Source organism: Elephas maximus, chromosome 8 (assembly GCF_024166365.1).
Source record: "Elephas maximus indicus isolate mEleMax1 chromosome 8, mEleMax1 primary haplotype, whole genome shotgun sequence".
NCBI lineage: Eukaryota > Metazoa > Chordata > Mammalia > Proboscidea > Elephantidae > Elephas > Elephas maximus.
The window spans coordinates 53,892,342-53,917,985 of record NC_064826.1 but is presented as its reverse complement, the minus strand read 5'-3'; the positions used below and the strand labels follow the sequence as shown (position 1 = coordinate 53,917,985).

The 25,644-nt window shown below is 36.2% G+C and overlaps 1 protein-coding gene across 1 annotated transcript in view; it reads left to right on the top strand.

Annotated features, from left to right (window-relative positions):
• The window catches only part of SEMA3A (semaphorin 3A), a 231,667-nt gene that overhangs the window by 80,233 nt on the left and 125,790 nt on the right, over positions 1 to 25,644 (top strand). The window contains exon 4 of the mRNA XM_049894021.1: positions 8,730 to 8,849. Coding sequence (XP_049749978.1) covers positions 8,730 to 8,849 — 120 coding nt within the window. The remainder of the gene's footprint in view (positions 1 to 8,729; positions 8,850 to 25,644) is intronic.

Genomic DNA, 25,644 nt, shown 5'->3' with positions numbered 1-25,644 from the left:
ATTGTGTTTCTTTACGTTGGAAATACCATTTGCATTCTTAAATGTCTGGAATGAAGGCCAAATATTTGGCATTAGTTGACAAATTATTATTTAGATGTGATTTTATACCATTAATTCATTCATACATCAATGTACTTACTTTCAGAGTACAGTAAATAACTTATCCTCTATAAGGTTCATTATGCTTCACAGTCAACTCCATGGCAAGGTTTTTTTTTTTTTTTATTAAGTTTCTTTTGAATGATTTGGACAGTTCCTCTGGGAAATGGCTCAGTCTCTCACATATAAACTTATATACACCTTCTTGCATACTCCCAGTTACTCTGCCCCTAATGAGACAGCCTGCTGCCTCCTTCCAGTCTCTCTTTTCATGACCATTTTGCCAGCTTGAAGCTTCTTATAGTGTTCATTTGTATTTTGCTTCTTTATGTGCTTGATAATCTTAATAAATGGATTTCTACTCATTTCTGAGTACGGAATTTCACAGTATAAAATTTCAGAAGTCCTATCACAGATTTAACATAAATTCTGGGAGTAATTTTCTTAGATATGCACTGTCTTAAGAAATGTCGTGCTCCACTTTAGGAAGATTTTTTTTTAATTGATTTGCAAGCGTAGCAATATCACCCTTATATCCAGAGAACATAATGAAACTTTACCAATGTTCTCTTTATATCATTTTAATTTTAAAATATTTCTATTTAGAGCATTTCAGAGATGATACAGAAAATAGAATGCAAAGCTTAAGGCAGCTATAAAAACTTGACTCTCTTTCAGGAGACTGAGAATCCTAGCATTCTTTTTGGCTTTTTTACGTTCAGCACAGAACATTCTTAAAGCTTCTCATCGTTACATTTGAATTAGGTGCTAAACATACTAACTGTACTATTCTATAAAACCAATTGCTGTCAAGACGATTCCCACTCCTAGCGACCCTGTAGGAAAACTGTCCCATAGAGTTTTTTTTACAGAAGGAGTCTGCCACATCAAATCCCACGAAGCAGTGGTGGGTTTGAACCACTCGCATTTCATTTAGCAGCCGAGAGCTTTACCACTGTGCCACCAGGGCTCCTTACTGTACCCTATAAAAGGTTTTAAACATAAACTACATCATGTATATATTTCACATGTATTAAATGTTAAAAGATACTTTTTTAGTTTTGTATTTGAAATGATACTGAAATTATACAGTATCGATTCTAAAATACAGTGTGCATTTAAAAAGTAGGAATCATTCATATTTAGAAATGAAGTGATCAAATAATGACCTTGCTTTATCTTTTTTAAATGGTTTACACCCATCTTCCTTTTACATTACATATCACAATGAGCTATTCCATGGTGGTAAGATATATCCTTTTATCAGTTAAGGTTTGATCAGAGGCCAGAAACTGTTATAGTGATAAGAGTGAGGATTGTATTATAGGAATTAGACCTTATGTAATTATAAGATGCGTAAAAGAAATCTGTGAAAGCCTTTTGCCTTCTGAGACTAGTAGTGTGCCTGAAGTTACTGTTGGTCACGAGGGTTGGCAGAGGAGATGAAACACTAATCAGAAGTGGCAAGAGCAAGGACAAACTGAATCCATATCTGTCTTTCACTATCACTAACCTTGATGATTTGGATGACCTGTAGGAGAAACTGGCACCACACAAGTACCAAGCCCAGGTGTTGGAGGAGCGAAAGTAACAGATCTGGTGGGAGCCGAAGGAGCCACAGGCCCGATTCCTGGCCCACACCAACAGAGTGACCAGCAGATTACAACAACTTTGAGAGCATGATGGTTGCAACTTAATGTCTGCTTCCCAAATCTCATGAAATTTCTTTTTTCACCAACCTTATCCTATAACCATATAGTAAAAGGAATTCTAGGAAATACATTCCTAATAATGCCAATGAATGGCACAAATGTGGTAAACAATTAACAAGATCTATAGTACAATTTATAGTACAATGTAAAAGAAAACATAAGCCTGAACATAGATGTTATCAGCTCCTTGGTCCATATGGAATTTCAAATTGAAAGTGCCCAGAGCTCCTTTAAATAATAGAAGAGAGCCTCACTGGGAAGCTTTTACTAATATCATGGTGAGTACAGACTGCCAAAGAGCCTTGGAGGCTCAGTGGTTAAGCACTTGGCTGCTAACTGAAAGAGCAGCAGTTCAAACCCACCAGCCTGCTTCTTAGGAGAAAGATGTAGCAGCCTGCTCCCATAAAGATTACAGCTTTGGAAACCCTACGGGGCAGTACTACTCTGTCCTGTAGGGTCACTATGAGTCGGAATAGACTCAATAGCAATGGCACTCAATATAGAGTGCCTTTTTGTATAATCATTCTTGACCAAGTTTGAAGGTTTCAAGTAATTTGAAAGAAAAATATTTACAGAACCTTAAACAATATTTATAAAACTTCAAAACAAATAGTCAACCCAGAAGGGGAAAATCAGTCAAATCTGGCACTTAAGTGAAATGAACCTTTACATAAAATGATTTGGTAGCCTTGTAAAGACAGTCTTCATTTAGTCTACAATATCATTTAAGGCACTTTTAAATCTATTTCTCAGTTACTTTAGATTTATAGATGATATCTTTCAATAAATATCAACATGCTTACAACTTAAATAACAATGAAATAATTACTACTTTGTTGTCTTAGTCGAATCAGTATTTTTTAAAATAATCATAAATTTCAAAAAATGAAAGCATGTAATTACAGTGGAAAAGTTAATTGGTTTTATTTTGCCATTATTCTTCTAAATAGTCTCCCAAAATGGACAGAACAGCCTACTTACCTTTTTGTGGGGTGGATGTTAAAAAATTCCAAGTTGTAAATGCATCATTAGTCAGCTACTATTATAATTAGAACATGGTTAAATCTTAGTTTAAATAGATACTCCTCTTTGAAGAAGAGATTTCTAACATCCTTTAGTGAATGCTGAAGTATTAGGGAGACATGATTATAAAGGATCCGATCACAGCTGTAATAGCACAATGTTAAAAGAAAAAAAATGAAGAAACACTATTGCCAGATAAGTATAGAACAGCTTAAATAGAGGGAGGGATAAAGTGAGTGACAGGAACAATCTCCCGGATTACTGCTTTGGCACGAAGTTTCTACTATTCAACCAACTTGCCAAAAAAAATTGACTAGAGAAAAAGAAAGTCAACAGATTAACTTCAGGAATTAAGCTTATTAATGGATTTCCACGCAGAAATGTATCCACCCAGTATGATAGGAAAATGCTTCCTTTAGTTTCCCAGCTGCTAGGTTTTACTTTAAAATATTTCTATGTAAATTACTGAAGAGATAGAGAATTTTTTTCTTTCTACATGCTCATTGACCTGAGGCAATGCTCTACTATGCCGTTTCATTTTGGGCTGATTTGTATTTGAACCAGAACAAGTTGTTTAATTTAATGGTAAACTGAATATATTTGAATAGAGATTGTTCTTCTTCACAGCCTTCTCTCCTTTTTTTTTTTTTTTGTTCCTCCCTCTTCTTGAAAGTAAAAATTCATTGCTCCATCCATGATGATTTAAAAACAAGCAAGGAGGTAATTGAATTGGAGGTAACATATTCTTTTGGAGAAAGGATAATTATCGGAAGTTAGTTAAAAGCATCTCAATTCTGTTTTAATTTTCATGCATGGAGCAGTTGTTTTGACAGATGGATGGACTTTATTTTTGTAACTGTCCGGGAAAAGTCTGCGTAACACAGTCTAATCAGTGCTACATATCCATAATGTTTGTTTTTGAATCCTTGTGCATTTGGCTTCTATAACTTTTTCTGGGCATAGACATTTTCTTTCTAATTTGTTTTTCCAGGCTATTCTATGTGTAATCCCTCTGTACATTTGATTTGAAAACACTAGAAGCCTTTTAAAAAATAAGTTTAAATGGTTTGTCACTAAGGAAGATGAATCATTGATACTCCAGTGTGGCCTTGACGTTTACTGGCTTGTAACTGCTTTCCTCTTATTTCTATGCTAAGTTAACAATGTATAATGCTGTTGGCCTGGAGTATATTTCAATGAAAATCGTAGGTAATTATGGTTCTCTGAATCTTGGGAAACCAACTTGTTGCTAAACTTGTCTGTGTATATCAACTTAAATTCCAAAAAGCATCAAGGTTTGAAAAATGAATTCATTTTGAACTGCTTACACTCTCTTTATTACGTTGTAAATCCGCCAGTGCTGAGCAAAGCAGTGCAGTGGTAGAATGCCAAAAAGTACATTACATTCTGAGCTTTAAGAATCGTCATGGTTCAAGAAAAGGTCAGAAACACTCTTCTTCTGTCTCCCTAGAGCAGAAATGTGTGAAGTGTGTTTCCTTTTTCTGCCACGCTTCCTTGTTTTTTAGAGGGATGTCTGAGCAGCTTCCAAATAAAATGAATATCCTGTTTTGGAACACTCCAAAATCTTGGCAGTTACAAGCTAGAGAATGAAGGCAAGTGAATGACAGGATTGATACTCTTTTAATGTAGGTTTTCTCTTGAAAGACCAAATCCTTACGAACAGTATCTCTTTCAAGTGTTTGGTTCTTCTCTATCCAGCTCTTTTAATTCACTCGTTCCTCCTCCATTGTTGATGAGTCTCCTCTGTGCTATTTTTAACCCATTTTGAAGTATTTCCTTCAATTCCTTTGTTTCAATTCTAGTGTCTTAATGCGTTCTGCATTCAAGTAATTTCTAATCCCAAATTCTATTTACATCAGCCTTCACTCTCAAAATCATACTGAACTAGCCCCCGGAGCATGGCAACAATACAACCTGCTGCCAACTGGGAAAGTTCAGTGGGGAAATAAAGGGGATCATTCCAGGCCTTATGCCAATAGGGTCGGTCCAGTTGCTTTGTAGCTCAGGTAGACTCAGTTATCAGCTCTTTCAGCAGAGCCCTTTGCTAAGTTTCACAGCTATAGCCCTGTGATTGATATTTTTCCAGCAGTTCTAAAGAAGTGTAGCTGTCATATTATAGTGGTTATTCTTTAACAGGTAATAGAAAACAAATTAAAATTATGATAGTCAATGCAGTCCAATTCCATCATGCCCAGCAACCTGGAGAGTTTTTTCTGTTATTATGTATAATCTGCTAATTTCCATGGAAGGTCAAACTTAAAACTCACTGCGTCGAGTCTTAGTCACTGAAAAATTAAAAATCAGCTATCCAGTCTATAAGAGACAAATACCTCACAAATTCTATGATATTAGAGTTTATTACAGTCGCAGAGATAACGTGATTCTTCATGTGTGTTCACAAGTATTCATATTCACAAAATGTTTTCTTCTTATTCTATTGTAGAGAACTGGTCTATGCTTAAATTTCTAGGATACACTTGGGGTGACTGATAGGACTAGAGAATTTGGGTTTGTGTACAAAACTGGATGCATGTCTTCAAAGGCAAGGCATGCAAACTGAAACCCTGTTCTTTTCTAAAATGAACAAGACATCCATCTGGGTCTGCCACTGTTATTTATTAGAATGTTCGTTTGCTTACCAATATATACACAGCCAATTTCTTGGTCTCAACATATGGTGCTGAAACCAGTTATTTACAGTCTTGCATACTGTAATATTGAGTCCACAATCAGGGATGGCTGTCTTTATATAAAAGCAGAGTATGTGGCCACCTACGTGTTTCAAAGTAAGAGATGCCATAAAACATTTTCCTGAAATTGGTTTCTTTGCAAATGACTGAATTATTTTAAGAGTACAAATAAATCCTTTGGGTAATACTCATGAATGCCTCTCTTGTAAATGAGTTTATCAGATGTTTTCCTCTCCACAACCTCTTTCCTCTGCCCTGGTGTTCATGCCCGGTCCTCTTGGGGAAGACCGGCGGGGGGTGGGGGGCTTGTTACAGAATGGGGAGTTTGTTGCTACGAGTTGTGGAAGTTTTGCCTAAGACGTACCCTGTTCAAAGTGAAGCATGGATTACCTCTACACTTTAAGCTAAGAAATTTTCTGCATAGCAACTCACAAAATCAGTTGATTTCAAAGATCAATTTCATGTATAATAATACCTCACCATACAAAAGATTCAGTATCTAAGTAGCCAAACGGTGGAAGAAAGTATATGTTTACTTTAGTAACCATCAAAACAACTCAGCACATGTTAAAGCATGAGGAGTCATAACTCCGGGCTTTTGTTTTTTTTACTTTGAGCAGGTTTAGTTCAGAGTTAGGACAATGTATTCAAAGGACACCATCAGGTTCCATCCTAGAAGAACCAATGGTGATAGACAGTAACTATTTGAATTTAAAAGTCAGTTATTCTACTCAAACTTGGTTGCCTGCTCCTTATTTTATAGAAAAAATAGAGTTAAGACCAAAGAAAACAGCTACAAATATAAAGGTGATATGGGAATGTGTTCTCTGTTATAAACTGCAACTGCGTTGATAGGCCCAAATGTACTTTGAACTTTCACTTGGAAAGTCACGTGTCATAGAGACTGACTGTAAGTGTAACACAGAGGTGCCAGTCTTTTATAATTGCCAACCTTGCTTGTGCTGTAGTCTGCTTTTGGTATTAGAATTTACAGTTACATATCTATTTCTTAATTCCAAATGTTTAGAGTCAAAACAGCAAACTAGTTAGGAAAGTCTATCATTAATAACAAAATACGTCTCAATGGAGTTTTTATTATTTAGCATAAAAATACTCATTCGGATATTTTCAAAATAAGATAAATTAATATTTTCTGCTATTCCTATTATTAGGCTTTGTTACATGGTTAATAGACCATAACATTTTATTGGAAGCTGTTGTGAGAGTTTGAGAGGTTTTTTTGTTTGTTTTTTTTCTTTTTACAATTTTGATATAGATTCATTTAATAAAAAATATTTTAAGGTCATGGAAGCTCCACAGACACATCCAAACTCCCTGAGGGATTGAATTGCTGGGCTGAGGGCTGTGGGACCATGGTTTCGGGGAACATCTAGCTCAATTGGCATAACGTAGTTTATAAAGAAAATGTTCTACGTTCTACTTTGGTGTGTAGCCTCTGGGGTCTTAAAAGCCTGTGAACGGCCATCTAAGATACAACATTGGTCTCACCCCTTCGGGAGCAAGGGAGAATGACGAAAACTAAAGATACAAGGGAAAAATTAGTCCAAAGGACTAATAGACCACATCTACCATGGACTCCAGCATAACTAGATGGTGCCCAGCTACCACCACCAACTGCCTTGACAGGGATCGCAATAGAGGGTCCCACACAGAACTGAAGAAAAATGTAGAACAAAATTCTAACTCACAGAAAAAGAACCAGACTTACTGGTCTGGTAGAGACTGGAGGAACCCTGAGAGTATGGCCCCCAGACACCTTTTTATCTCAGTAATGAAGTCACTCTTGAGGTTCACCCTTCAGCCAAAGATTCAACGGGCCCATAAAACAAAACAAGACTAAATGGGCACACTAGCCCAAGGGTAAGGACTGGAAGACAGGAGGGAACAGAAATAAATAAATGAATATATTTTAAGAAATTAGGAGCCTTTTGTGTTTTGGATGTTTCGGTAAAAATTTATCTATTTCATATTCTGGACATCTGATTCCCCCCCTCTTCCCAGCCCCCCAAATATCTCTTCAGCAGGGGACAAAAGTCTAAGTTTCCTGTCTGTTTATAGAAAAACATTTTATTTCACAAGATTGATAGTTTCAACAGAACGTATAAACCGAAAACCAAACCCACTGCCGTCGAGTCGATTCTGACTCATAGTGACCCTATAGGACAGAGTAGAACTGCCCCGTAGAGTTTCCAAGGTGCTCCTGGTGGATTCAAACTGCCGACCTCTTGGTTAATAGCCGTAGCACTTAACCACTAACCACCAGGGTTTCCAACAGAGTGTATAGAAAGAGTATAAAATGGCTCTGTCCATTTTATTTCTTAGATGATATGTTGTTCAGAAAATAAAAGGCCCAGGAGTGTCCTAACTTCCGGAAATAATATTAAGACGTGACTAGAATCTTCTCTTAGGAAATTCTTCTGTACTTCAGGTCTGTGGCTCATTGGACCGGGAGGACTTGGTCCATATGTGGGTTCAGGATGTCCATGAATCTCTTGACAATATTTACTAATTATATCACTCTGCAAAAGATCCTTCACACTACAGATATTCCCACCTCGAATGTTTTCCCACTCAAATAAACCCAGCTTGTATGTGAGGCTGAGGTGATATTTTCAGCAGGAGGTGACTCTACCTTCTTAGGGTGTATAGAGCTGATTAGCATACGGTACTACCACAGTTCAAAGTCAGCTGCTCATCATTATGGGTTATTAATGATGTTTAAACTTCGTATTTAATAGAAGATTATTTTTTACTCTTCTTTTCCTGAAAGTAAACTCAAAACTTATTTTTGCAGGGAAATTTTCACCATTGTCTTCTTTATGTAATTAATTAATTAAATAACTTACTGCTCCCTTATTTCTGGAAAAGTCAACAGTGATTTTTGGTTATCTAATTTTCTGTAAATAAATTAGAAATAGTTTTAATGGAAGAGTTATGAAAGGGCATATTATATTGGGCTCCCCCAAAATGAGAACTTCTATATTTGTAACTCATGTAATAACATGAATAAAACTACAGAACAATAACTAAAAAAAAAAAAGTCCTAAAAATGTAGTGACAGGGTTGCAAAAGAAATCTATACAAGCATACCTAGCACCCTAGAGGATACCTCAGTCGTCATGTTGACCGCTAGAAATCACTTTTCTTTTTTTTTTCCTTACAGAAAGAATGTGCTAATTTCATCAAAGTGCTTAAGGCTTATAATCAGAGTCACTTGTATGCCTGTGGAACGGGGGCTTTTCATCCAATTTGCACCTACATTGAAATTGGACATCATCCTGAGGTAAAACTGGCTTCTAAAAAATGGTGTTTGTCCCTGACCCCTTCCTATTCAAGTGTTTCATTATTAATTTCTTCAGCTCACTTAGCTTCTGGTTCACTATTCAGTGGAGCCTACTTCACATTCAGATGCTGTTATTAATTTTAATCTGTGAATGGAAAAATAATGAGACCATCACTCAATGATGGCTATGGAACAGGAGGAAGGAAGGAAGCAAGCATTTGTTTTCACCCTGGATTACAGGGTCCAATCCATTTTGCATGTGCAGCAGATGTCAGCAGGCTGGATGTACACTGTTTTTTCCTTCATTTGTGTACTGCCAGCTTTCCCCGCCATTTCCATCCTCAGCCAGAAGTGCCTGCCACCCCAGTTGTTTTCTTCTGCCTGAGGATTAAGAAACAATGCCGTACATGTATACAATGGTCCTAGCTCACGTTTGACCTGAATCATTCACGTTTGTGTTCTTGCTTAGCTAAGCTTTGCTTTCGCTTTTTGCTATTTTTTTTTTGTCAGTACAGAAAAGACAAAAAAAAAAGTATGTTTCTTTAATTCCTGTACTCCTCCTTTAAAAGATATTTTAGTAAGAAAATTAAAGTTTAAATCCAAGGTTAAGTAAAGTCAATATTAAGGAAAACAATTGATGGAAAAATTGCTAATATTAAAATTAGTGAATTGATCTTTATCAGTAGTCTTCAGTTATATGCCCTTTTATATTTTTTGGCACAAAATTTTAAGGAAAAAAAAGGGTTTATGTGCTAAGAAAATCATTTGTAACATAATTTTCTTCCAAATTGGAAGATAAAATATAATTTGCCTGCTAGCCATGCCTTTATAACTTAAAACTCTAGACTCTCTCACTCTCTAAAGTTTTCTTAAGGTGTCCAAAAGTGATACAAATGTGTCATTTTGCTCCAAAGTGACGAAGACCAAAATAGTTTATATCATACCTCCTTTGTATAAGAAGGTACCTTAGAGACTCCTGAGAAACTAAGTGATTTCTAGACTAAATAAAGTTATTTTTTTCTTGTCTGAAAAACCTGAGAAGATTAAGACGCTTTCTTAGGGTTTCCCCAGTTCAGGCCATATCCTTCCCCACCCCATCTCCATACCTTCTGCATCTTTCCTCCTTCTCTTCCTTGCAAGTACATATATTGCACTTGCTGACATTCCCAAGAGTCTTTTGTACAAAGCAACCTTAAGGAAAGGCAGTTCTACTTATGTTCTTTGGATGATGTTGATGAAATTAATAATTACATTCATGTACATGGCCCTAGGCACTTTGTACACTTCAATTTTTTTAAGCACCTTCTGGATAAATCTCTCCCTCTTTGCTTCCTACTTGGCTATTTCCATAGTAATAAGGAAAATCTTCTAAAATGGCCCCAGGATGATTGTCCCACTTTTCTGTATTCTGGAGATAGCACTAGAGAACTCCTTGCCCATTGTATTACACTTTTTATATCTGTCAGTATCATACTATACTGTACAGGGCTATGGACTCAAGAGATTTAAGCTTCTGGCACAGATTAGTGGAAAAGACATAGGCTTTGGTGTCACATCTGGCTTCTAACCTTGCTGTACAACCTCCTAGCTGTGGAGCATTGGAAAAATTACTTAACTTCTCTGAGAATCTGATAATATATCAAAAGAAACTAAACAAAACCTCTTTGATCCTCAGCACCTATATATTTTAACCTTCAGTTTGACTTATGGCCTTCAACTTCCTTCTAACCGTCTTAGCAGGGCATGCATGACTCACTGACTTTGTTTTCTATAGAAACTCAAGGAATTCTAATCCCATGGTCAGTAAAAGCATCATTTGATAGTAGCTGTTTGATCTAGAGCAAGCTATTTAATTTCTCTGTGTCTCAAATTCTAGTCTAGAAAGTGGTAATGAAAATACCCTCTGCCTCATATGGTTATGTGGGAGTTAAGCATTGCCTGCTAGATTGTAAGTGCTGAAAAAAATGTTACTGTTTCAAAACAATTATTGTTTTGAAAATGTAAACCTGCATCTCAGGCTGAAAGCCATTGCTCTCTTTCTTGCTTGTAATTAAGTCTCACTTTGTCTTGTAAATGTTCTTTACTTCACCAGAGTCCATAAACTATAGATTCTAGGCTCCTTTAGTTGCTGGGTGATTCTTCACTTATCTTAATTCCCCCATTTTTAAATTTGAATTCCATATGCTGCTCCTGAATTTGGTTTTCCAAAAATGTAAAGTTTTTTTTTTTTCCTTTTAGGAGTTGCGATTTAATAGAGTTAACAGCACGTTTCCTTCTCTTGTCTGTCCTTTAGGAGTGAATAGACAGTAGACGGGGAGGTGCTGAAATCAGGCCATTTACCCAGAAATCTCATCAATTCAAATAATAAATATATAAAGCTCCCTACTTGAGTTCCTTTGAGATGGGAGACTGGGAAACAAGTATTTCCCTGAGACTTGTCGCCTTTGGGAAAGACTCTCTTTTAGAAGCTAAGTGATCTTGATATGCGCAGCAACTATAGATTGGGCAGGCAATATTGTTCCCGACTGTTGAGGAGGTCAGAAGGAAGATGATTATGCAGTTACTTGAGGGAATTCAGAGCAGTCTAGACAGTCAATCTAGGAAATTCTGAAAAAGATATTATCAAGATAGGTTGTCTAGACTGCATCAAATTTAATTTTCAGTGCTTAAGCTGCCTTGAGAGAGAATATGCTTTAAGTTGATCTATAGTGGTACTTAAAATACTACCCTTGGATTTAAAGTTATGCCTTTATTTGAAGTTGAGAAAAATAGAAAATACATACTCCAGTTAGGAAAAGAAGAATAATGGAAGTATTTGAAGAAAAAGAAATGTAATAGCTATCAGGACAAAGGCCAGGATTGTTTGATTAGAGTTCGTAGGCTCTCATGAAGTTTGAATTTATCATTTTTTTATGTACATGGATATCTTTTCAGCTACAACAAGGACACATCTTTCTCCTGAATTCTGGGTTAGAAATAGCATGCATGCTTTGCTGCTGCCTGCCCTATGCTATATGAAATAATAAAGGATGAGTTGCCTTTTCAAAATATTGTTGAGCTTTTTGATATTAAAAACAATTTTATCATAGAAAAAAAACATTTTTCCTTTTATTCTTATCATGTCATTCCTGGACATTTTAATATTCGAATGTTTTATTTGCAGCGTCCTTACTTTAAAATAACTCATTGCCTTACTTTAAGTTCCTAAGATATTCGAAACCCCATTGTTAGAAAATGACATTATGGACTTAACATTTCAGATGGCAGATTGCCACATGAGTAAAGACATCACTTTTGAAGCAAATTAGTTTTCCTTTCATCATTCAAGAATAGCTTCAGCTCTTGAAGGAAATTCAGAGATCCTGTTAAACAATGATAGAACAGTTTGCTAAATAACCCCCATTATTGTCTTCTAATTATGAAAATGAACTTCCTTTTACACTTACAGCATTGTAATAGTAATATCTGCATTCTTGAAAACTATATTCTAAAATCTACTCTTGCTGTCTAGTGACTGCGTTCTGACCACACACAATCTGTCATTGATTGCTATATTAAACAGATTTTTTTTTCCTCTGGTACATTTGGGAATTGGTAGACGTATTAATTAACTCCAGTTCTGTAAGATGTGTGTCAATCAATTTTTGGGTATCTGCCAATAGTACTTGACACTGTAGATAACTGCCTATGAGGTCACATACTTCATCCACATGTGTGTGTTTATCATAAAATGCATGCAGACTTCATCGAAAGAATGAGTCAGAGCTAGAATACAGATGAGTTTTGAGTTTATGCTCTAAGCATCTATGCCATTGAAATGGCAAGTGTAAGTCATCCTTAAGAGGCAGAATATTCCCAAATGGCTTATAGTATATGGTATTTCCCCATCAAATTTACATCTGTTAATAAAAAAAAGAATGAATTTAGGAGGAGTATAGCTTTTCGAAGAAGTTTCTGGGTGTTTTCTCAAATTCCAAATGGGCCTCTTCTGTGTACTGGGCAGGAAATCTGAAGAAAGATGGACCCAGACAAGAGCTTGAAAGTATTAACTCTATAAATAGTCTCATAATGTCATGATCTCAATTTATGACAGAACCAAAGGAACATTAAGCAATGCAGTGAGGCTTAATGGCTATCTGTAAGGTCATTTCTAAAATGACAACCAATATATCTACATATAAAATAAAGTATGTTCTGTCAGTTCTTCCCTTCCACCAAGAATAGGAGTTTGCTTTTATGCAAAACTGAATAAAATGCTCTTAGCAACAGTGCCCAAGGTCAGAATGCTCTTTAAGTGATGGCTAGTGCTCTTTTGACTAATTTATACATCTAGTGTAAGCCCTTCTAATTGGATTATCTTTCTTAATTTAATATGCTATTTATTCCAATGGAGCACAAGTTTCTTTCTAAGAAGAGATATTAAAGCTGATAAATTCATATATCTTAGCAAAACAATGAGGTGATGCTTTCATTTTATATAAGACATTGGAATTTGTATTTTCTTTGTTTTGTAGTAGGCTAGAAACAGAATTCCTTGGCAATTTCCTCTGGGCTATTCATTATCGACTCCAGAGGTAGTATACCCATTATTTGCTCTACTGACCTAAGCCAATTGTGGTTAAAGTAAGCCTGTAAGGGTTTCTAGGTTTGCCTTTCTTAATCTTTCAATGCTTGAATCACGTTGGAAGGTGGACCTTTACAGGTTACTGTGCTTAATATGCAATACCACCATTTATATTCCAAATTAAATACAGAAATGTTCTGCTGTTGTATTTGAGGCAAAGCTTCATAGTTGATAAATTCTGAGCGACCTCTCACAGTTTGTCAATGTATATTTCCATGAACTAGTAAAATTCTAAACTCTAAATGTTGTCAATAAGCCTGCTTCTCAAAACAGAACCTAGCGGCCAAAAGAGGGATGAAGGACCTATGTTATGATTAGAAACAAGGCTAGATAAGAACAGTTTTTCAAAAAGAATTGGGGGAAAAAAGAGAACGAGAGACCCAAAAATCCAAACCAGCATCCCCTGCAGTGTTGTTTAAAATGCTTCATATCACCATTTTATTTTTTGACTTACTTGTCTTGAATATTTGATATGTAGGCAGCGTAACTATGAAATTATCATCCTTTTATCCTTCACCACTTATTTGGTTCAATTGTAAAAACTTTTCCTCACAGTACTTCACATTTTATTCCTAAGAATAGTGACAAGTAAAAATGGAAATACTAGCATTCAGTCATCAACCAACAGGATATTTAGTTCTATGTGTTAGCAAATCTTGTTCTCTTATTGCCAGAAGAACTGAGTATAACTTTAAATAATTTCTTTAATGATGTCATTATCAATCACTTATTAAAAGAGTATATGATCTATAGTTCACAGTTTTTGAATGTCACTGTCATTAGAACAGTTCAGTGCAGATTTAAGGACTGGATCATATACAGCTGACACTAACTGATACATTTTTTTCTACCCATCATGAACTACCAATATGTAGTCATTGGAATTGTATACCTCTAACTTACACTTTTTCCTAGTTTTGCCATCTTGGTTTGGTTCCTCTGCCCTCATTCCCATATAATCTATTTTAAGAGGATTTTTCTATACATAAAAGCTTTAATTTATCAGTATTATATTTTACAAGAAACACAAAGTGTAGCACTAAATCATGTTGCCTTCTGACCTGTTGGCCCTGTTTCATTTTCTTTTTCATTCTCCTTCTTCCATCATGCCCCTTTCTCTGCCCTGAGCTCCCATTCTCCCGTGTTTTTCTTTCATTTAGCTCTTTGTCTCCTTGCCTAATTACTTCCTTCTGGAACCAAGGCTTAAGATGGTGGAAGTGAATCTTGGATGTGAGAGTGAGAAGCAAGATGTTATGTTTGCCATCTTTGAAACTTCAGGAAAATAGCAGAGTAAACTCAGATGGAATTTCTGCAAATCGGAGTACATTTGTCTCCTCTTGCAGTGTGTCGCAAATTGGCATCAATAAGTTATCTATCAGATTTATTTTAAACCTTCATGGTTCTTTTTGATGATAATCTAAGAAAATAATAAGAATGTGTTGTACATCATTTGGATGCTCACCCATAATTATGTAAAGTCTTGAGATTTTAGGGCCCTCGTTTACTTTAGGTTTATGATCATGTGGGTGTCAAGATCACTCTTTTAATTGTCTTGGGCCTAATAAGAAAGAAGCAAAGACTGACTCCATATGCAAATGATGTATTGCTGCCAAGTAAAGGCTAAAATGAGGTCAGAATGAGTTGCATGAAGGAAAAATTTGCTGTGATTCAAATAGACAAAAGTGGTAAGAGAATAAAATAATTCCAGAGTGGCTGGTGGATTTGAACAGCCAACCTTTTGGTTAGCAGCTGATCTCTTAACTACTGTGCCGCACAACTCATGTGGAAGGACCTACCCTTGTGGATCTAAGAATCTAGCTTTAAAATCAAGCACATGAAACTATAACAAACCATGAAGATATGACATTATCTAAGTTGCTAACTTGTGTTTGACTGCACTGCCTATAAATGCGATACAAATAGAAAGAAAAAAGGGATCACGAGTGGGGTGGAGAGGCAGTTGGGTAGTCCTTGTAACCTTGTAAAAGAGGTAAGACTGGATTTAGGCATCTGAGAGGAGTTGATTTAACAGGATGAGCACTGGGGAAGGAGAAAAAGAAAAGGTTGGTGATGAGAATCAGCATGAGGTGATGAGAAGAGCACAGAGGCAAAAAGAAAAGTCATAACGAGCAAACCAGTCCCCCTGAATAGAAGTTTTCTTTATTAAATAAATTTAAGGGAATAGCAGACTTAACATTTATACCTCCGTTTCAGCAGATTTGTAGTTACAATTCTGCTTAACTGCTGCAGTCAATGTCCTAGTGACCTTGGAAGCAATTTGTATTCACGTGAGCAGTTCTGCAATAGAGATAAAATTGACTTCAATAAAAAATATAGAAGCATTTTCCATAAGAAAGACCCTAATAGATACAGTGAAAAATATTTCCTCCATGAGGGCCATATACATAAAATCATAACCATCATGACAGGTAGCCTTCCTAGTGACATCAATATTATTCCTGATGTTGTACCAGTTACAACTCATCATGATGATATTGTACAACGTGTTTATTGATACTCAGCTCTAAACACTTTCTAAACATTGAATGTTATGTAAAGTGCATTATGAATTGCATTATCAAGAACATTTTTGAAAGTAGTATTGGTCCACAGCTGAAACAACAAGCAGCATTGGAGAAAATATTGAAGTCTTCGAGTATTTCATTTTACTTAGATCCACAATCAACACACATGGAAGCAGCAGTCAAGAAATCAAATGATATATTGCATTGGGCAAATCTGCAAAAGACGCTTCTAAAGTGTTAAAAAGCAAAGATGTTACTTTGAGGACTAAGGTGTGCCTGACCCAAGCCATGGTATTTTTAATCACCTCATATGCATGCAAAAGCTGGATAATAAATAAGGAAGCCAAAAGAAGAATTGATGCATTTGAATTATGGTGTTGGCAAAGAATATAAGAATGAACCAATCTGTCTTGTAAGAAGTATAGCCAGAATGCTCCTTGGAAGCAAGGATGGTAAGACTTTGTTTCATTTACTTTGGGCATGTTATCACGAAGGGCCAGTCCCTAGAGAAGGACATCATGCTAGGTAAAGTAGAGAGTCAGCGAAAAAGAGGAAGACCCTTGTCTTAGTCATCTAGTACTGCTGTAACAGAAATACCACAAGCAGATGGCTTTAACACAGAGAAATTTATTCTCTCACAGTCTAGTAGGTTACAAGTCCAAATTCAGGGTGTCAGCTCCAGGGGAGTGCTTTCTGTCTTGTAGGCTCTGGAAGAAAGTCCTTGTCCTCAATCTGCCCCTGGTTGAGGAGCTCGTCAGGCTTAGGGACCCTGGGTTCAAAGGACGTGCTCTGCTCCTGGTGCTGCTTTCTTGGTGGTATGAGGTCCTCGCTCTTTGCTTGCTTCCCTTTCCTTTTATCTCTTGAGAGATAAAAGCTGGTGCAGGCCACACCCCAGGGAAACTCCCTTTTGGATCAGGGAAATGAACTGAGTAATCCTTTTAACCACAGGCAGAGATTATGATTTACAACACACAGGAAAATCACAAAATGGAGGACAACTACACATGGCCTAACCAAGTTGACACATATTTTTTGAGGTCACAATTCAATCCCTTACAACCCTCAATGAGATGGACTGACACAGTGGCTGCAACAATGGGCTCAAACATAGCAATGATTGTGACGATGGCGCAGGACCGGGCAGGGTTTTGTTCTGTTCTACATAGGGTCTCTATGAGCCGGAACTGACTCAATGGCACCTAATAACAACAGTATTAAATTCTTTGTGCTGAAATCTGACGTTGCTTGTCAGCTTGGTAAAATTTCATGGCAAGGGCAGATTCATGGAGTGCTTTAAAAGATATGGTAATAATATAGCCATATCTTTTAAAGGACTCCATAATATAGTCATGTTTCAGTAAAAGAAGTGCTAGAATACCTGACAGAAACTGTTACTTTCTGTTATTACTAATCTCCTGGCTATTTTGAACAAAGATGAACAAAATCCACCTAAGCTTACTTCCCCCTAGACACACAGGAGAGCAGTAATGTATAATCAAAGAGAGTTGCAATTCTTTTTCACCCAAAAGGGGAAAATCAGAATCCTAAGCATTAATACAAATACATCTGAAATAGAGTTCTTAAAATATAAAAATATTAGTAATATTTCCAACTCTCATTTAAAGTAAGTTTAACAATCTAGCATATCCTTTTATTTCTTCTTACTTTGATCGTGTACTATCTCAAAAATTCATAAAAGTATGGATACTAGTATATATTTGGAAAATTCCCATAAGTAAACAAATTCCAGATAAACTAGAATACATGTAATATTGTATGACATATAGGTTACCAAATTAACACAAGATGACTTACTTTTTATTCATTTTCCTAAATGTAAATGGATCTTATCAAGCTATTTCTAGATGAAAAGTTGTTGGAATATGAACATGCTTGGAAAAGGGGTACATTTTACTGAAATTTAATTTTGTCTCTTCTGAGTCTTCAGATATTCCAGCTAGAACAAATGTATTTGGGGAAATATATATTCATGTGAAGGGTTGTCCTGTAATCATTGCTGGGAAAATTGAAGAAGATAAGCCTTCAACTTTCACTTAACACAGTTATTTCTATTTTTGCACGTTGTTCACTATTATACTTTAGCAATTTAAAATCCATTCCTATGTAAGTGATAGAAGAGTTGGTAATTGTGCCTGAGTACAGCTTTGAAGTTTGTACATTTACATGCAGGAAATATTATCATCTCAGGTTGTCAGAAATCAAGCCTCATAGACTATTTTCCATTTTTATTTTATTTTTATTTTCCAGTCTACCGTTCTAATGCAATTGTGCGTCTTTGGTCACTGAAAGCAATCTCAGGAATTGCTGAGTAGTTCAAAAGGAAGTCTAATGGGATCTAAAATCAATTCACAGGTCGGCCACTGATTCATCGTGTGACTTTTGCTGCCACTGAAATGACATTAAACCAGTGGCCTCCACATTTTTATACCTCGGTATCCCTCATGCGATAAAAATCCCTTACCTTATACACACTGTGCATATACACTTAAGAAAATGGGTTACTGAGTAAGAAGTACTTGTTTTGCAACCAGTTGCCTGACTTGAGATTATCACAGAGGTTTATACAGAGGCTAAAAGTCTAAATCTTTTTAGTGTTGCAAATGCAGTTTTGTGTACGTGCCAGGGTTCAAACTCCTTTTAAGAGCCTTTTATGCAGGCAAACTTTTCTTCTTTTGATTTATAACATATTTTCTTGGCATTTAATAGCTGCCTTACCTCACATTTAATTTGCCAAGCCTGGAATGGATCGATATTTAGTGTCCCACATTTACTTGCCCTTTACTGGCTCAAATCTTAGGGGCAAACAGGTGATTCGCAGTGAAGAATACCTGTTGCTTGTATTATGTCATGCTAATAGCAGTCCTAGTTACTACCTTGACACTACACCAACCTTTTGCTAACACAGCAACATAGAAACATTTCTAAGTGTATGTTAAAACTGCACAGTAGCTTGGACATTTGATTTTTTTTTTTTTTTTTTTATAGAAAAGGGTTATCTGAAAGAGAAACAGGAAAAGATTATGTGAATAGTGAGCAAAATATTGCCATTTATAACATCCAGAAAACTAAAAGTGAACTGATGTGTACTTGTTTATAAAGTGCATCAGTGGCAATCAATAATTTCTAGACTCTTTATTATGATCAACAATGAAAAGAAAAAATGAAATGGTGTATTTTCTGCATAGATGGCAACAAATTTATTCAAATTGTATTTTTGCCTTCTATTTATCATAGTCTGAAAATATTAATGATCTCCTAAAATAAAAATTACTTTTCAACTGTGCAGATAAGAAACTTACTTTGATCTGGAAGAGTTTAGTAAAAGAAAAAATTAGGTTGTAATTTGATATACCTGTAACTACAAAGGAGCCCTGGTGGTGCAGTGGCGAAGAGTTTAGCTTCTAACCAAAAGGCCTGTAGTTCAAATCCACCAGCTGCTCCTTAGAAACCATATGGGGCAGTTCTACTCTCTCTTATAGGGTCACTATGAGTCCGAATGGATTCAATGGCAACAGGTTTGATTTTTGGTTTGGTATAAGTACAGAAGTCCAATACCATATCTTATACAAAGCTCTGCAATATTTTATATATTACATTTTTTATTAAATTATATGTCCAGAGGACTTTGACCAAAATTTTCATTAAATTCTTACTCAAAACACATACTTAAAAGATACTGTAGCTTATAGTTGTTATACAGCTCCTCCAATTCCTATCTTTCATTTTGGAATATAGGAAACAGGATCTCAGATTGGTTAAATGATATTCTCAAATCCCAGGGCTACTTAGTGGGAAAAGCTGAAGTTAAACTCAGTTCTTCCGATTGCCAATTCAGAGTCCTCTCCAACACAATGGCAGCCTTCACCCTCACTCTCAAACCTGTAAAAGGCAACTAAAGCTACAATTTTTCTATGTGTCTTAAGCTGTTTATATATTTTTTGAAAATTAGAATAAATTAAATAAGTTTATGTTAGTAATATTAGATCATTATTTTTAACATATCATTTTTTTTTTTTTCTCTTTCATGTGTTTGTGTTCTGATGATAAGCTAAATCATGTAATGTCAGGAAAGGTTTATAATTTCTTTAACAAAAGTAATATTTACTTATTGAAATTGATCAGAATGCCTCTCCAAAATATACACAATTCAAATATTATTTTAATACTTTACAATATTTACCTTTATTCTCATAAAAGTAGCTAGATTTAAGATGATTTCTCTTAGCTGAAGCAGTCAATGCATCTTAAATATTATCAAAGAAAATAACCGAAATCATTAAGGAAGCACCCTGAACACAAGAATCGTGCACAATGTCACCCACACACTTCTGCATACAATGGACTAAAATGAAAAAAAGCTTTGTGATCTCCCCTGGATAACATGAAAAAGGAAAAGAAAAAAGTAGCATCTGTTAGAAAAAAGGTTTAATGAACAGGGTGGAGACTAGTTGAGTGTTGACACAGAGCATGAGAAAAGAGCAAGAAAAAGATAAAATGCAGAAACAGAGTTATTTATAGTCACAGACCTCAACAGGCCCAAAGAAATAAAGTGACTTAACAGGAAAAAGTTATTAAAATAAATGCAGTTTGATTTATGTTTAAATGATTTAAAATTTCTGTCCTGAGTTCTCTACAGATGTTTTCTGTGTGTGTTGGGGGGAGGGGGGGAATATATCGATGTATACAATTGTTATAAAATCCCACTGCCATCAAGTCAGTTCCAACTCATGGCAGCCCCATAGGGTTTCCACGGCTGTAAATCTCTGTGGACGCAGACTACCACATCTTTCTTCTGGATCTGCTGGTGGCCTCGAACTGCAGAACTCTTGGTTAGCAGTCAATTGTCTTAACCACTGTGCCACCAGAGCTCCTTACAATTGCTATGTATAATACTATATATAATGCTATATAACACACGTCTGTGTACCTGTATGTGTGTATGTAATTATTTATTTATATGTATGTATGGAGGTATGTGGAGCCCTGGTGGCATAGTGGTTAAAAGCTTGGCTGCTAACCAAAAGGTCGGCAGTTCGAATCCACCTCCTTGGAAACTTTATGGGCAGTTCTACTCTCTCCTATAGAGTCCCTATGAGTTGGAGTCTATTCAACAACATTGGGTTTGGTTTTTTTTTATTTTTATGTAAATGTATATATGTGTTCATATCCATAGTGAGTGGCTACATCTTAGATAAAATCAGGAAGGTATATATAAAGAATATAATTTATTTTTAAGTTTAAACCTAACTTTTATTTCTTTATATTACCTTGTCTTTCTCCCCATATGAAGGATCTATGACTACATTTCTTAACCCCTCTTTATTGTTTTAATGTTGTCTTCTTTTACGTAACAACATTGCTGTTTCCCTGTTTTGAGTGTTTTTTAATCTCGATTTATTTTTGTGATTTCCCTGTCTGGGTTGACCTCTGAGTGCTCTGCCCAGTGTTCTAGTCTTGAGTTGATACCTGATATTATTGATCTTCTAACCAAAGAACTGCCTTTAGTATTTCTTGTAGTTTTGGTTTGGTTTTTACAAATTCCCTAAACTTCTGTTTATCTGGAAATGTCCTAATTTTACCCTCATATTTGAGAGACAATTTTGCTGGATATATGATTCTTGGATGGCAGTTTTTTTCTTTCAATGCTTTATGTAAGTCATCCCATTGCCTTCTTGCCTGCATGATTTCTGCCGAGTAGTCTGAGCTTATTCTTATTAACTCTCCTTTGTAGGTGACTTTTCATTTATCCCTAGCTGCTCTTAAAATTCTCTTTATCTTTGGTTTTGACAAGTTTGATTATAATATGTCTTGACTTTCTTTTAAAATTTACCTTATGTGGAGTTTGATGAGCATCTTGGATAGATATCTTCTCATCTTTCATAATATCAGGGAAGTTTTCTGCCAACAAATCCTCAACAATTTTCTCTGTATTTTCTGTTATCCCTCCCTGTTCTGGTACTACAACCACTTGTAGGTTATTTCTCTTGATAGAGTCCCACATGATTCTTAAGGTTTCTTCATTTTTTTTAATTCTTTTATCTGATTTTTCTTCAAATATATTGGTGCCAAGTGATTTCTCTTCAAGCTCACCAATTCTGCCTTCCACATGCTCAATTCTGTTCCTCTGACTTTCTATTGAGTTGTCTACTTCTGTAATTTTATTGTTAATCTTCTGAATTTCTGATTGCTGTCTCTCTATGGATCCTTGCAGCTTATTAAATTTTTCATTATGTTCTTGAATAACCTTTTTAATCTCTTTGACTACTTTATCTGTTTGTTCCTTGGCTTGTTCTGCATATTGCCTGATCTCCTTCCTAACCTTGTTCCTGATGTCTTGAAGAGTGCTGTATATTAATCTTTTGAATTCTGCATCCAGTAATTCCAGGAGGGCACCTTCTTCCAGAAGATTCTTTGTTTTGAGAGCTTGTCGAGGTGATCATGGTTTGTTTCTTTATGTGACTTGATATTGACTGTTGTCTCCGAGCTATCTATAAGTTATTGTATTAGTTTATCTTATGTTTGCTTACTGTATCATAGCTTCTTGCTTTGTTTTGTTTTGATATGCCCAAATGGGTTGCTTGAGTGAGCTAGGTTGATTATTTTCACCTTTGGAGCTCTGGCATCCTGTCCCCCGATGGCTAGTCTAGGAGTCCATTCACTTTTCTTGTATGAATTTGGCTCAAGTGTCCAGGTGTGTGGTACAGGCTCTATCTTACAGTCTTAGCAGGGCACTGGTGATTGGTGTAGGTACCGGTATCCAGTTGCAGCAAGGGGTCATGCTCTGAACAAGGCAAGGGGCTGAGAACCATCGCCCAAGTGTCTGTGAGGAAAGCGTGTCCCTGTCCTCTAGAGCATACAGGTGGGTAGGATCTGCAGACAGACCATGGGCACTCAGTGCTTTTGGTTGTAAGGACTGGGAGGTACCAGTTATCCTTGGACCCCTGTCATGGGTGGCTGGGTGACCTGAGTGGAGCCACCAGTCCTTAGGCCCCTCATGTGGGTAGATGAGGACCCTGTTTAATAGGCAAAGTGGTGTCAAATATCAAACACCCACCTCTTCACCACACAGCTGAAATGGTTGCAGTCTGCCAACAAGGGCGTAGTCTCCTGAAATAGGCCCACACAGGTCCATGCAGAGGGGAAAGATGTTCAAAGTCCGGAGCCGCTTCTGTCCTGAGCTCCCCTGGTTAATGGAGTTGGCAAATTATCTTTTCCCCCAATTGTGAATTTATTCCTACTCCATAGCTGGGAGGATGGCTCCAGGCACTAACAGGGCGTATCTCAGGCCCAGGGAACTCAACAGTCTCTGAAGCTGGCTTGGGGGTGGGGGACACATTAAAATATAAGTACTTAGCTCTTGCCGAAGACGCCGTTCTTCTCTGGTTCCAGAGGTGTGAGTAGGCTGTGTGGCTGGCTGCTTCTCCCTGAGGAAACTGCAGTTGAACGCTACTGCCAGCCTGCCGCAGCCACTCCCGGGAATGGTGCCTGAGGGATCCCAGCGATTCAGGTCTGACAACTTCTCCCAGTTTCTGAACCATCTCTCCCTCTCCCTGCCATTCAGTCCATTTTCTAACTTTGCCTTTGATGTTCAGGGCTCCTAGCTTGTCATAAATACAATCGTTTCACTTGTGTTTTTGGGGTCTTTGTTGTAAGAGGGATCACAGGAAGCATCTGGGCTATTCTGCCATCTTGGCCCTGCCTCCAAAAGGAGGAATATAATTTATTTTAGACTGCCTAAACAAATATTTGGAAACGTAGACTTTGGTCAGTTTTTTTAATTTAATTAAATAGATATCTACTGCAGTAAAAAGTGATTGTTTAGAAATGTATCAATTCTATGTATGGATAAAATTTTCATGAATGTTATTCATCACTCAACTATTGTAAATACCCCAAATAAAGATATTTCATGGATATTGTATAAGTTTGGGGGTCTTCAGGCTTGTGGGGTTTTGTAACCCAAGGTTTTTTGTTGTTATTTTTGCTATTTTTTGTTTTTAGAGTCAGTGTCGTATTATACTGATGAAAGTATAGATTCCACTGTCATATTACTTAGTGTTGTCTAGATTTCTAATTGTCACAACAGCAGTTTCCAACCTAATGTCTGGTAGCTGATGACATGCACATATGTGCATTCTTTCATGGGCATGCTGATAAATACATGCCTAAAAATATTCTGGAATACAAGAAAGTTAAAATAAAGACATTATAGTGTTAACTTTTAATCTGTCCTAATCTCTTTAAAATAATAATAAAATAAAACAAAAGCTATTGAAAATAATATCTGTAACTGCACTATAAATTAATCAGTTTGGGGAGATAAATTTCATAACTTTTATCACTGTATCTCGACCCTTACATACCACTGAATTTCCATAAAAACCCCTAATCCACTTTTGACTAACATTAATTAGTATATCAAAATTTGGCTAAGACCTTGAATAAAAAATAAATTCTTATAAAAGTTACACATGTTATTTTAACTGAAAACACATAAATATACATTTGTTTTGCTGGAAGTTCAAGGCCTAATATTTGGGTTTCCATATAGTCTTTCTTGGAGAAGCTCTACCCTTCTTTGATAAAGACTGCCAGTTTCAGTTAACCTAAAGAGGAGCAAAAACTTGAAGGCATTCCGTGAAGTTCTTTCTAAGTTTTTAAGTATATTTCTCTGCTAATCCGCCCCACCCCCCACACCCTGCACTGGCTTGCCCTTTTCATTTCCTTAATGGTGTCTTTCAAAGAGTCTACTTGGATTTTTAATTTTAAAGAAGATTCATTTGTCTTTTTTTTTTTTTTTAACTTTATTCTTACATTTTTTTTGTTCTGTCTGAGGAATCTTTGCCTACCCAAAGTTTTGAAAAATTTCTCCTGTGTTTTCTTCTAGATTTTTGATAGCTTTATTTTTTATATATAGGTCTATGATCCATTTTGCTTACAGTGTGAGGTAAAAAACTTTGTAACAACTTGCCTTTATCGTCTTTCTTTCCAAAACATTTAACTAAGATTTAGCAGAAACAATTTTTTGCGTGTTTATATTCTTTCAATTTTTATGATATTTATTTAAGCCATGTTGTTAAATGTACAAATGACATAAACTGTTTGAGAACAAGAACAACTGATGCAGCTCATCTGGTGGGAGCAAAACCACTTCATAGAGGAAACGGAAAACCACTCCAGAAGTGATTGAAGGGAGGCTTGTTAAGTAAGCATCTACTGTACTAGCTATCATAGAAAATATCAAGTCAATGAAAAGAAACATGGTGTTGTTCCCAAATGAGCTTAATATGCTAATGAATATAGGGTGACCCAATGTTATAAATGAAGGAACAGAAGGAAATGCTAAGAAGGTTTAATGAAGTAGTGTGAAGGAAGAAAGGGGCTTTGAAAGAGTAGAAGTTGAAAGCCGATTCAAATAATTGAAAATTGCTCAAATATCCCTGAAAGGTCAGTTGTTACAGACTGTTGTACTATGTTGAACATGTGCCAAGGGTCACAAAATTATGAGTCCAGGAAAGGGAACCATATTTGAAGTTAGAGGAAGTGAATCATGGGCAAAAACATGGCCGGAAGCCATGATCCTATATGTAGTGAGAAAGTGTTTAGGAAATACAAAAAGAGAGAT